The 13,394-nt window shown below is 44.4% G+C and overlaps 1 protein-coding gene across 2 annotated transcripts; it reads right to left on the bottom strand.

Annotated features, from left to right (window-relative positions):
• Positions 1–1,358: 1,358 nt before the first annotated feature.
• Pttg1 (PTTG1 regulator of sister chromatid separation, securin) lies at positions 1,359–13,335 on the bottom strand. Of its 2 annotated transcripts, XM_075989655.1 has the most exons (8): positions 13,230–13,335; positions 12,966–13,026; positions 9,979–10,071; positions 9,375–9,473; positions 8,249–8,427; positions 4,228–4,321; positions 2,549–2,707; positions 1,359–1,498 (listed from the first exon to the last, which is right to left on the bottom strand). In XM_075989655.1, exons 4-8 carry the CDS (start codon positions 9,460–9,462, stop codon positions 1,419–1,421), a joined length of 600 nt encoding a protein of 199 aa, XP_075845770.1. In that variant the 5' UTR covers positions 9,463–9,473; positions 9,979–10,071; positions 12,966–13,026; positions 13,230–13,335; the 3' UTR covers positions 1,359–1,418. The 2 variants fall into 2 exon arrangements, with proteins under 2 accessions (XP_075845770.1, XP_075845772.1); XM_075989657.1 differs by lacking the exons at positions 9,979–10,071; positions 12,966–13,026; positions 13,230–13,335 and adding an exon at positions 9,952–9,970.
• Between the last annotated feature and the right edge of the window lie 59 nt (positions 13,336–13,394).

Below are 13,394 nucleotides of genomic sequence, written 5' to 3'. Positions count from 1 at the left end.
TAGCTTCGGTCCAAGCAGTTTCTGGAAAAGTTGGGCGGGGCTGTACTCAAGCGGACTAATTTAACTGGTAGATAAGATTAGGACAGCGTGATATTCACCCCGCTGCCTGGCTAAGCACTCGCTGCTTTACCCGCACTTCCAGAGAGAACACAAAGTACAGAAAGAGGAACTGTGCCATTTCACAAGGCAAGGAGCTGGAACCCAGATAAAGCTGAGGACAGAGCTGATGCGGATGTAACTGTAATTCAGAGATCACTACAACCGAGGAGGAGCTTCAGACTTTGCACTCAACAATACAAAATGTATCATGTTGGGGGACACTCGATCACCTGTGAACCCTGAGTATGTATTTGCATTAAATAAAATTAACCTTGGGCCAGGAGGCTGTCAGCAGCTGGTTGACAGAACGTAAATCATACACCATCAGAGGGCATCTGGGTGGAAGGGAGGCCCCAGAAGCAGGGAGGGATCTGGAATATCTTTTTATTTTTAGGCTTTTGTTGGTGGAGCAGAGGGACACTTTCTTTGGGAGACACCAGCAAGGAGAAAGGGTTAGCTAGTTGCTACTCAGTCTCTGAGCTAGCAGTTTTCACCCTAGCCTTTGAATCTCAAGTCCTTTTTATAAATAAAAACAACAGATTTTAGTTAAAGCTCCCTTTATAGCAGCAGCAAAGCCAGCGCCTGGGAACAGAATCCCCAACAGGCTTGTGGCCTGAGCAGTCAGGGCCCGGCCAGAGAAGCAGGCCCATTAACTAGGAGTCAGCATCAAATGGCATGCGGAGATAGGAGACTCCTCCCTCCTCAGGACTATTTCCCCCCACCCCCCCCCCATTGCCCCTACTTTTGCAAAAATAGTCACACACTACAGAAACTGGCATACCGCACTAGTGGACAAAACACTGTCCCTTCAAAAGCAAAGGGACCAGCTCCTCTCATAGACTTAGATATAAATGCATTAATGCTTATCAAACACTCGTGCCCACAACTGGATAAAGAACTGATTCCTATAGGGGGGAGTGAACCCTACTGTAAGTAAATTATCTGCAATGATCTTCGAAGTACCTAACAGAAGATGCCGAGGAGGCTGCGTTCTCAGAAGATTTAGAGCCTTTCAAACTCTGGCTACTGAATCCTGAAGTCATTAGCACTAAATAGAAGTGGTGGTAAAGAATGCCTAACGATAAATACTTAATGAGCTGGAAGTGGCTCTTCTAATTAAGAGATCTAATAACTGTCACTAGTTAATGGCCATGAAAAGGCAATGAAGAACATGGTGAAGGGGATACTTTTGCAGGAAAACTGGGGTACCTTCTAATGCCAAGAATATCAATCGTGAGCTAGTAAGAAGTAACGCCCCACACGCACACACAAATACTTTATTATACAACATACATAAGAACTATAAAAGAATAAGAAGTTTAAATATCGGCATCGTAACAAACAGGTGGCAGTTCAACATCCAGGGTGGAGAGAAGGCTGGAAGGAGACTGCAGTGGACCTGGAGGAAGAGGGGTTTCTCGTTAGTTTCTGCAAATCCTGTAGCCACTATCCATAACATTAGCTGCTACTTCAACCCTAAATTCACTTATCTGATGAATCTCACTCTGTAGTGATATTTCATTTCTATTTTAATAAATAAAGCTTGCCTGAAGATCAGAGAGTAAAACAGCCCCACTGGTCAGCCTTACAGACCAGGCAGTGATAACACACACCTTTATTTCCAGTAGCCACACTAGTTTGCCATAGAAACCGGGTTGTGCACACCTTTAATCCCAATGGTGCATGCCCTTAATCCCAGCCCTAGAGGGCATTATACAACAGGAGGAGACAGCTCTCAGACACACAGTCTCATTCGGAGATTCCTGGAGGCAGGTTTCCCATTTCAGACTGAGGTAGAGGCAAGAGCCAGTGGCTGACTGTTTTGTTTTTCTGACCTTCAGGCTGAGCCCCAGATATTTGCCTCTGAGTTTTTATTAATGTGCTACATCACACAACATGCAGATCTTAAATGTGGCGGTGGCCTCCGAGCTGACCTTTATCAAGAAGTAGGCTAGGCCTTAAAAGTATATGAGCCTATGTGCTCTTTAGAGGGTAAGTCTAATGCTAAGATAGGACCAACCACCTGTGTCATCGGAGCGGGTGGTCCGATGGTATCTTCTGACCGCCACTTCCAACTAAGGCCCTTAAGCTTTCGGCAGGAGAAGGTGCTGCCGGTCTACACTGCAACGTAGGTGTCTGGCCTTCTGTTAGCCATGGATGGAACCTGGATTGTTCACCTCATCACGGTTACTACAGACTTCAACTCGTGGCCTAAGAAGCTGGATGTTAAATTTAATCTTCTGTTATAACCAAGGGCTGACCAGATTCCAAAACCACTTCTTTTGGTATCAAACCTTAATGACTAAGGAAAAAGTTTTGATTATTCTGAAATTTTGCCCCAGTAGTCCAAGGGCAAGCTACACACAGGCTTGCCTGTTGTCCCCACAGCAATGCAAGTGCCATCTAACAAGTTGCTCACAGCTTTTCGAAAGCGCCACAGCTCACTTACCAGATTCCCACGGTAGAAAGGGTGTCTTCAGAGGCGAAGGGGGATCCAGGTGCAGCAGCTTCTCAACCATGTTTTCCTCACTCAGGACCATGAGAGGCACTCCATTCAAGGGGAGATGTGCAATCTGGTGCTCCTCAGGCAAGTCAAAACTCTCAAAATCTGTCACCAAGGGAAGCAACAGGCATCAGGACAAAGCTCCCTCAGCCCGGTCAGGTCAATGGCAGTGAAGGACATTGTGTCAAAATATTCTTCTCCACTACGCAAAACAGAGGCAATTTAATAATACTCAGTTAAATAAGTTACTGCCTTAAAGTCAATATTACTGTAAACATACTCAGCAAAAAGTATAATTGTGCCAAGCGGTGGTGGCGCACGCCTTTAATCTTAGCACTCAGGAGGCAGAGGCAGGCGGATCACTGTGAATTCGAGACCAGCCTGGTCTACAAGAGCTAGTTCTAGGACAGGCTCCAAAACTAAAGAGAAACCCTGTCTCAAGAAACAAACAAACATGGGGCTGGAGAGATGGCTCAGAGGTTAAGAGCACTGACTGCTCTTCCAGATGTCCTGAGTTCGATTCCCAGCAACCACATGGTGGCTCACAACCATCTGTAATGATACCTGGTGCCCTCTTCTGGCCTGCAGGTGTACATGCAGGCAGAACGCTGTATACATAATTAATAAATAAATCTTTAAAAAAAAAAAAAAGAAACAAACAAACAAACAGCAAAAAAAAAAGAAGTATAATTTTAACAGTTCAGTTCTTAAAGTCTCTTTAATAGGCTCTGTGATAGAAGTATGGCAGACAGCACAGAAATATCATGCAAGCACTTGGGAGGCTAATGCAGGAGCATCACCATGAGTGTGAAGCCACCCTGAGGTACAAAACAAGTCCCCATTTTCTGTCAAAGATTCTATAATAAAATGAGAACTTCTGCACACCGGAAGAAAATATGACCATACTGATGTCACAGAAAAGGGACTCGCCAGGGGCTGGAAAGATGGCTCAGCAGTTAAGAGCACTGGCTGCTCTTCCAGAGAACCCAGGTTCAATTCTCAGCACCCAGATGACAGATCACAACTGTCTATAACTCCAGTTCCAGGGACTCTGATACCTTCACACCAATGCATATAAAATAAATTTGAAACACTCACTTGCAATAAATAGTTAGCATGAAGTTAATTTGAAATTTTCTCTTACGTTATTTTAGACTTTTAGACTTGGTCTTTTCTTTTTGTTTGTTTGAAACAGGGTCTCTCTACACAGCCTTGGCTGGCCTTGAACTCAGAGCTCCACTTGCCTCTGCCTAGGACTGACAGCGTGCACCACCAAGCCCGGCTATATTTGGCCCTTCCTGAAGAGATCAGAGGTGATATCAAACAATACACCTTTTTGAGACAGGGTCTCTATGTAGCCCTGACTATCCTGGAACTCACTGTGAAGACCAGGCTGGCCCTGAATTTACACAACAAATGACCTTGAGCTTCTGATTTTCCTCAAATCTTTGCTCCCGTTCTCCCCTGACCAAAGGCGATATCCTGGCAAGTGTTTCCACCTGAGCAAGTCTGTTTACTCAAAGTGACCCAGGTCAGACAGTCTCAGAGCCTGGAGCAGCACAATACAGTCACAGGGCATCACAGGGTAAGAGAATCTCAAGCCGAGGGCATCCCAAAGACCTTACCTAGAGGATTGAATGGGAAGAACTTTTCTATTTCTGGATAGGCGTCATCAGAAGCAGAAACAGAGCTTTGTATCTTAGCCGGCTTCTCAGCAATCTAGAGAAATGCAAGAGAATAAGCGGCTGTTACAAGTTTTGTCACCTACAAATATACCTAAGAGATGCCCTATCATATTACAAAAGCATTTGTTCAATTATGTTCATAGCAGCATTATTTGTAATAGCCAGAACCTGGAAACAACCTAGATGTCCTTCAATGGAAGAATGGTTGAAGAAAGTGTGGAATATCTACACATTAGAGTACTACTCAGCGGTAAAAAACAATGACTTCTCGAATTTTGCATGCAAATGGATGGAAATAGAAAACACTATCCTGAGTGAGGTGTCCCAGACCCAAAAAGATGAACATGGGATGTACTCACTCAAAATTGGTTTCTAGCCATAAATAAACGACATTGAGTCTATAATTTGTGATCCTAAAGAAGCTAAATAAGAAGGTGAACCCAAAGAAAAACATATAGTTATCCTCCTGGATATGGGAAGTAGACAAGATTGCCGAGCAAAAATTAGGATCTTAGGGGTGGGGTGGGATAGGGGTAAGGGGAGATGGGGAGAGAAATGTAAGATGGGGAGGATGGGGGGAACTTGGGGAATTGGGAAGGTTGGGATAAAGGAAGGATGGATATGGGAGCAGGGAAGCATATATCTTAATTAAAAGATCCAGCTTAGGGTGGGCAAGAGACCTGAACCTAGAGGGGCTCCCAGGTGCCCAGGGGGATGTCCCCAGTTAGTGCCTTGGGCAGCTGAGGATAAGGAACCTGAAATGGCCCTATCCTATAACCACACTGATAAATATCTTGCATATCACCATAGAACCTTTATCGGGCGATGGATGGAGATAGAGACAGAGGCCAATATTGGAGCACCAGAATAAGCTCCCAAGGTCCCAATGAGGAGCAGACGGAGGGAGAACATGAGCAAGGAAGTCAGGACCGTGAGGGGTGCACCCACCCACTGAGACAGAGGGACTGATCTATTGGGAGCTCACCAAGGCCAGCTGGACTGGAACTGAAAAAGCATGGGATAAAACCGGACTCTCTGAACAATGAGGACTGATGAGAAGCCAAAGACAATGGCACTGGGGTTTGATCCTACTTCATGTTCTGGCTTTGTGGGAGCCTAGCAAGTTTGGATGCTCACCTTCCTAGACCTAGATGGAGGGGAGAGGACCTTGGACTTTCCACCTGACTGCTCTTCGGTCTGGAGAGGGAGGGGGAAAGGAGTGGGGGGAGGGGGAAAGGAGTGAAGGAGGGGGAGTGGAGTGGGAGGAAGGGGAGGGAAATGGGAGGAGGCGGAAATTTTTTTTCCAAGGAAATAAATAAATAAATAAACAAGTTTATGTTCCTTAAGTACATGGGATTAAGAAGCAGCAAAATATTCAAAACATCTGAAGAATACTAGGTAGACAATAGCAGTAGGTCAAAACAGAAATCCGGGTGCTCTAGATCTCCCATGTGTATGCCAGAATTGGGGGGCTGAGTAGCAGCTCAGGCTGGCCGCTTCCCAGATGTGAGAGTGCAGGTGTCCGTCAAACCCAGCTGAGAACTTCACCCATCTGCTAATTGGCTTGGAACCAGCTGCCTCCTGAGGCTGTGAAGGATGGCTGAGGTAAAGGCAGCATTAGCTACTTCTACGAGTTACATTGTAGCCCAAGCCACAGAAAGACAATACTAAGAAGAGAATTACAGACCAATCTCACTCATGATCATCCATGCAAAAATACTAAATAAAATACAAGCAAATCAAATCCAAGAACACATCAGAACCATCATCCACCATGACCAAGTCGGCTTCATCCCAGAGATGCAGGGATGGATCAACATACGAAAATCTATCAACATAATCCATCATATAAACAAGCTGAAATATAAAAACCAGATGATTATCTCATTAGATGCAGAAAAAGCATTTGACAAAATACAATATCCTTTATGATAAAGGTCTTGGAGAGAGCAGAAATACAAGGAACATAGCTAAACATAATAAAGGCAATATATAGCAAGCTAACAGTCAACATCCAACTAAATGGAGAGAAACTCCCAGAGATTCCACTGAAACCAGGAACAAGACAAGGTTGTCCACTCTTTCAATACCTATTCAGTATAGTTCTTGAGGTCCTAGCTAGAGCAATAAGACACCAAAGGAAGATCAAGGGGATACAAATTGAAAAAGAAGAAGTCAAACTCTCACTGTTTGCTGATGATATGATAGTTTACATAAGTGATCCCAAAAATTCTACCAAGGAACTTCTACAACTCATAAACACTTTTTCAGCAATGAATAAGGATACAAGATTAACCCAAAAAAATCAGTAGCCCTCCTGTAAAAGAGCTGGGGAAGAAATCAGAGAATCAACACTCTTCACAATAGCTACAAATAGCATAAAATATCTCAGAGTAACTCTAACCAAACAAGTGGAAAACTTGTATGACAAGAACTTTAAATCTTTGAAGAAAGAAATTGAAGAAGACACCAGAAAGTGGTAAGACCTCCCATGCTCTTGGGTAGGCAGAATTAATATAGTAAAAATGGCAATCTTACTGAAAGCAATCTGCAGATTCAACGCAATGCCCAGCAAAATTCTTCAAAGACCGCAAAAGAATGATACTCAACTTCATTTGGAAAAGCAAAAAATCCAGGATAGCCAAAGCAATCCTGGACAATAAAAGAACTTCTGGAGGCATCACAATCCCTGACTTCAAACTCTCTTACAGAGCTACAGTACTGAAAACAGCCTGGTACTGGCATAAGAACAGACTGGAGGACCAATGGAACCAAATAGAAGACCCGGATATCAATCCACACACCTTCAAACACCCGATATTTGATAAAGAAGCAAAAAATATCAAATGGAAAAAAGCATATTTAACAAGTGGTGCTGGCATAACTGGATATCAACATGTAGAAAAATTGAAAATAGACCCATATTTATCACCATGCACAAAACTCAAGTCCAAATGGATCAAAGACCTCAATATAAAGCCAGCCACACTGAACCTTATAGAAGAAAGAGAAAGTGGGAAGTATACTTGAACGCATTGGCACAGGGAACCACTTCCTAAATTTTAGATTCCTCTGTTGAGAGTTCTCTGTTTAGGTCTGTATTCCTTTTTTTTTTAATTGGATTATGTGATCTTTTGGTGTCCAATTTCTTGAGTTCTTTATATATTTTGGAGATCAGACCTCTGTCTAATGTGGGGTTAGTGAAGATCTTTTCCCATTCTGTAGGCTGTCGTTTTGTCTTTTTGACCATGTCCTTTGCTTTACAGAAGCTTTTTTCAGTTTCAGGAGGTCCCATTTATTAATTGTTTCTCTTAGAAAAACTCATTTTATTTACACAATGTAATACTACACAGCAGAAAAAAATAACAACAGCTTGAATTTTGCAGGAAAATAGATGGAACTAGAAAACATTATTTTGAGTGAGGTAACCCAGACCCAGAAAGACAATTATCACATGTACTCACTCATAGGTGGTTTTTAAACATAAAGCAAAGAAAGCCAGCCTACAAACCACAATCCCAGAGAACTTAGACAAAAATGTGGACACTAAGAGACTTACATAGATCTAATCTACATGGGAAGTAGAAAGTAGAAAAAGACAAGATCTCCTGAGTAAACTGGGAGCATGGGGACATTGGGGGAGGACTGAAGGGGGGAGGGGGGAGGCAGGGAGGAGAGCAGAGAAAAATGTAGAACTCAATAATTATCAATAAAAAGAGAGTGAGAGAGAGAGAGAACGTGCTGCTTTTTCAAAAGGGCTGGATTCAGTTCCTTGCACTTACGTAAGGCAGCTCACAACTGACTGTACCTCCAGTTCCAAAGGACCCAGCGCCCTCTTTGGACTCCTCGGGTGCTCACACACATGAAGTTTCCATGCACATCGATACACAAATGAACGAGAATAAGCCTTTTTTAATGCTAAAGCATGTACACACATGTCATCTTCACATCCCACACTCACCTTCTTCACGGTTGAAGCTGGCTGTTTTTGTTTGAGCGGCCTATTAGTCTTCACTGGCTTTTCTGTAACCCTGTTGACAGTTCCTAAAGCCTTTCTGTTGGCTTTAGGCAAGGCTGGAGCATCGAACACTTTGCCAGCTTGAGGCGCTGAGATCTGTAATTTCCCATCTAACGCCTTGACTGTTGAAAAAGAAAAAATATAACCACAAGAATATTAGGGGCGCCGGGCGGTGGTGGCGCACATCTTTAATCCCAGCACTCGGGAGGCAGAGGCAGGCGGATCTCTGTGAGTTCTAGGCCAGCCTGGTCTACAAGAGCTAGTGCCAGGACAGGCTCCAAAGCTACAGAGAAACCCTGTCTCGAAAAACTAAAAGAATATTAGGAACAAAGCTGCCAAACCTGACCACCTCAGTTCAATCCCCAGACCTCACACAGTGTAAGGGGAACTGACGCCCACACGTCTTCTGACCTCCACAGGCACCCATGGAATATGTATGCCCCCAAACATACACAAATAAAGGTAATAAATATAGTGTTCTTAAAGATTAGACCATATAAATATCTTATCAACTTAACCCAATTCTCACCCACAAACCCATGCTTCATTTTTGGCAGTAGTTTAGTACACTTTTTTTTTTTTTTTTGGGTTTTCAAGACAAGGTTTCTCTGTAGTTTTAGAGCCTGCCCTGGAACTTGTACCAGGTTGGTCTGGAACTCACAGAGATCCGCCTGCCTCTGCCTCCATGGCGCTGGAATTTAAGGCGTGTGCCACCACCACCCCAGCAGCACACTCTTAAAAAACCTCATTAAGATAATAAAGGAAGATCTCTGTGAGTCTGAGGCCAGCCTGGTCTACAAGAGCTAGTTACAGGACAGGCTCCAAAGCTACAGAGAAACCATGTGTGGTGGGGGAGATAATGTCGGGCGGTGGGGGCACATGCCCTTAATTCCAGCACTTGGGAGTCAGGACTGTTACACAGAGAAACCCTGTCTCGAAAAACCAGAAAGAAAAAGAAAAATATAACAAACCTGACTCCAATCAGCCACAAAGTACACTAAATGCTACCGACTCCAGGCCACTCATTATCCACTCAACACCTGTGTAATCAGAGGCAGCCCATACTTACCACCAGACCCCAGCTTCAACCCATCCTTAGTTGCCAAACGGCTGCCTGGTTCTTCATTATCCTTATCAACAAAGATCAGAGTAGCCATCCTGGATTACTCTAGGGGAGAGACTTACATATCAGAATGGTGAAGGCATGAAGAGATAAGCACCAACAGAGACCAAGATTGGCTAAGGGTACATGTGCACACACACAAAAATTACAAGCTGGTGAGGCCAACAGGCTTTATCCAGATCTTAACTCTTCAAGCCAGGGTCAGAAATACTAAACTCCTAAAGAGAAGGCAGTTGACGTTGGCACCCATCAAAACTGTCTCCGGGCTGTAATCTCAGCGCTAGGGAGGAGACAGAAGGGTCAGATAATCAAGACTGGTCTCAGAGACGTAAACAAGTTCGAGACCACAAGCTGTTTGAAACCCTGAAGAGGGAGGCGGGGGAAGAAGGAAAATGAAAACAGCGTCGCCGCGGGTCGAGCACGCCAACAGTGCCCAGGGACGCGGGGCAGAGTTAGGCTCAGGTCGACCCTGCTTCGGCCTCCAGTCTGCCCGCCCCCCACCCCACCCCTCACCCCAGCTCACCCGCGACACCCTAACAAGTAGACTCACCCAAAACTGCACCACCAACGATCCCGCACACCGCGGTTTAAAACACAACTCGTGCCTCAATTGGTCCATCCGAGAGGAGGCGGGGCCTGGAGTCTGAGAGCCAATGAGAGCAACCGAACTTTTCAGCCACCGCTCCTCCCCCCACCCCCCCACCCCCCGCCGCAGACACAGACGCACCCACTCACACCTGCCTCTCTCTCCCAGGAATTAAAAAACTACGATCTTACATTATCCAAAACTACTGATGGGCTTTTTGTTTTCCACGGTGTGGACCTGCGTGAAGGCACTGGCCCAATAACAAGAACATCTTTAAGCGTCACTTTACTTTAAACATTAAAAAAAAAAAATTTATAACAGGGTTTCACGTGACCCAGGCTGTCCGTGAACTAGCTATGTGGTGGATGACGGATGATGACTCCTGATCCTGCTTCCGGTCTCCCAAAAGCTGGGATTACTGTACGACCAGTCCAGGCTTACTTTTTATGTTTTTGGCTTGTTTAAGACAGTCTTTTACTGCGCAGCTCAGGTTTGTCTGGAACTCTCTAGCCCAGAAATGCTGAAATCAGAGTAGAAAGAGTGGATTCTCTAGGAGACAGGCATACACGTTAGTTACTGGCTAAAAAGGCTAAAAAGCATCAATAGAGACCAAACTTCATCCAGAACACACGTGCACAAAATCTTAAGAGTAAACTAAAGAAACCAAGAGGCTTTTTCTAGACCTTAAATCTTCAGGCCCACGTAAGTCAGAGGCCCTAAACTACCGAGAAGATGGTTTGGGTTTGCCCACATCAAAACAGTCTCCAAGGCTGGAGAGATGGCTCAGCAATTAAGAGCACTTTCTGCTCTTGCAGAGGACCCTGGCTGCCCTGGAACTCACTATGTAGACCAGGCTGGTCTTGAACTTACAGAGATCCACCTGCCTGTGTCTCCAAAGTAGTAGTTATTTCTGCTTATTTTTGAGTATTGTGGAAATTTGACAGGTTTGAAGACAAATGGAGGTCATTTGAGAACCCAGGTCTTCTTGTTGAAATAAGCACTGTTAATACCATTGGAACCTTTTCCTACCTGCACCCTTTTTTCTATGTGTGTTTGATTACAGTTAATGGGAGTAAAGATTCCTTAGTCTGTCTGAGCACTCTCTACAATGATGGGTCAGTTCCCATGTCAGTAGTTTTGTATGTATATTCCTGAGAACATTCTAAGGTTTCGTGATATCGTGATAGTAGGAAATATGTCCTAGGATTTTCACCCGTCCCCCCCTGCTGCTGGATATTTGGATTCTTTCCAAAATGGCAGTGAAAGCCATACGGTACCACAAGAGACTTTTCTGTGTAAGTTCCATAGGAATAAAATAGCAAAAATAGCAACAACAACAAAAAAAATAGTGCAACGCCTTTAATCCCAGCACTCCGGAGGCAGACACAGGCAGATCCCCGTGAGTTCAAGGCCAGCCTAGTCTACAAACCAAGTTCCAGGACAGCTGGGGCTACAAGAGAACCCCTGTCTCACACAATAACAAAAAGCAAATCCTGCATCTCACTGAGAGTCTTCCCCTCTGTCCAGACACATAGGGATTCCTTTGTTTCCTCAGAGCCAACAGGTTCAGCTGAACCTCCGGAGTGCTGCATATATAATGCTGTCTACCTAGACAGCAGCTGTCTGACTGCTAAAGGGATTCTTCAAAATGAAGAAACCGGGCGTAGCAACACAACACCTTTAATCCCACCCTTGGAAAGCTGAGGCAAGTGAATCTCTGTGAGTTCGAGGTCAGCCTGTTTTACACAGCTCCCGTAGCCTGCCAAGACTACATAGCGAGGCCTTGTCTCCAAAAGAAAAAGAAATATTCAAAGAGAAGTGAAGGATACACCTTGTTTTTCTCAAATGTCATAGGCAAAAAACTTTGGTGCTGATAAAATTTAAGGAATGTACGTTTATTTTGAAAAGTTTCCCCCAAGTTTTTTTTTGGGGGGGGAGGGAGGGGCTATGTAACACTATAAAATACAGGATTGTATTTCACGTGTACAGTTCAGAATTTGCACTGGGCCGGGCGGTGGTGGCGCACGCCTTTAATCCCAGCACTCGGGAGGCAGAGGCAGACGGATCTCTGTGAGTTCGAGACCAGCCTGGTCTACAGAGCTAGTTCCAGGACAGGCTCCAAAGCCACAGAGAAACCCTGTCTCAAAAAAAACAAAAACATTTTGCACTGGGATCCGTCTTTTTACACCTCCTTAATTCTGTTTCCAAGCAAGGTGATGGTCCTAATGAATATGTACCTTGAGTTCCCTTTTAAATTCACGCAACAAGTATTTACTCTACACCTGTTAAAAGCAGAACACTATGCCAATCATGAAAAAGAAGCGTCTAACTCGAGGAGGAAGAGGAGGAGGAGGAGGAGGAGGAGGAGGAGGAGGAGGAGGAGGAGGAGGAGGAGGAGGAGGAGGAGGAGGAGGAGGAGGAAGAGAATAAAGACGACACCCCGCCCCACCCCCACCCTTACTGTTCCTTCTCTGCCCTGCTCCTTTTCTCCCCTTAATCTAATCTGTTTTCTCCTTGCGTCTCCTTCTAAATTTTGCTGCTTCTTATGAAATCGCCAGCACACAAAAGTTTTGCTTTGGAAAAGAAATCTCTATAAATTCCCACAGCTTCCGCATGGACACTCTCTAATTCTGTGAGAAGTTTTCTCCCTTTCTCACCGACAGGAACCTGAGGAAAAATTCCTCCTTCTTGCCCAGAAAGTTCTATAATTCCTCTGAGGAAGCACTCTCTGGCTTTGACTTGCTAAAGGTGGGGATCTTAGCTATATTCATCTGTATCTGAAGAGAAATTCATATGAGGGGGAAGTGTAAATAACCACAAGGCAGCACAAAGAAAAGTTCCCAGGGAATGACTCGGTAGTCAAGAGAGCTAGCTATTCTTGCAAAGGATCCCGGGTTGGGTACTCAGCATCTATATGGTGGCTCCCGATATATATACACATACATACGTACACATCTCCAGTTCCGGAGGATCTGGTGCCAATGAGGTACAAACTCAGGTAAACTCATACACCTAAAAGAAACCCAATAATTAGGAAAGAAAGAATAAAGAAAGATCCACTAAAATCTCCTGTTTTCCAGTAGTTTGTTGAATAGTTTCTGTTTTATGGAGGACTATTTAAGTTTGTTTGGGACAGGATCTTATTATGTCACTGGCTTGGAATTCAAAGATTCGCCTATGTCTCAGGGATTAAAGGCGTGAGCCATTACGCTTACCTTTTTGGTTTTTTCAGTAAATATTTTTTGCTAAAATTCTACTTTTCTACACGTAGAACAGTGTTCCCTGCGCGGGGCACAAAGCTGCACTGCCACCGTCTTCCTGCAGGGTGCACAACGAACTACTTGCATGAACCGCCTGCTTCCTTTAAAAAAAAAAAAACA

The sequence above is a fragment of the Microtus pennsylvanicus genome, chromosome 11, assembly GCF_037038515.1.
Source record: "Microtus pennsylvanicus isolate mMicPen1 chromosome 11, mMicPen1.hap1, whole genome shotgun sequence".
NCBI classification, from domain to species: domain Eukaryota; kingdom Metazoa; phylum Chordata; class Mammalia; order Rodentia; family Cricetidae; genus Microtus; species Microtus pennsylvanicus.
Note: the sequence above shows the minus strand (reverse complement) of the source record. Positions and strands in the feature narration are given on the sequence as shown.

Bases quoted from the DNA above. Each gene is read 5' to 3' on its own strand.
- Pttg1 (XM_075989655.1), bottom strand. From the start codon at position 9,462: ATGGCTACTCTGATCTTTGTTGATAAGGATAATGAAGAACCAGGCAGC. The intron at 8,428-9,374 runs GTAAGTATGGGC...CTTTTTCAACAG, and splicing joins GTTGAAGCTGGGGTCTGGTG to TCAAGGCGTTAGATGGGAAA. The intron at 2,708-4,227 runs GTAAGGTCTTTG...CCTTGGTGACAG, and splicing joins CTTCCCATTCAATCCTCTAG to ATTTTGAGAGTTTTGACTTG.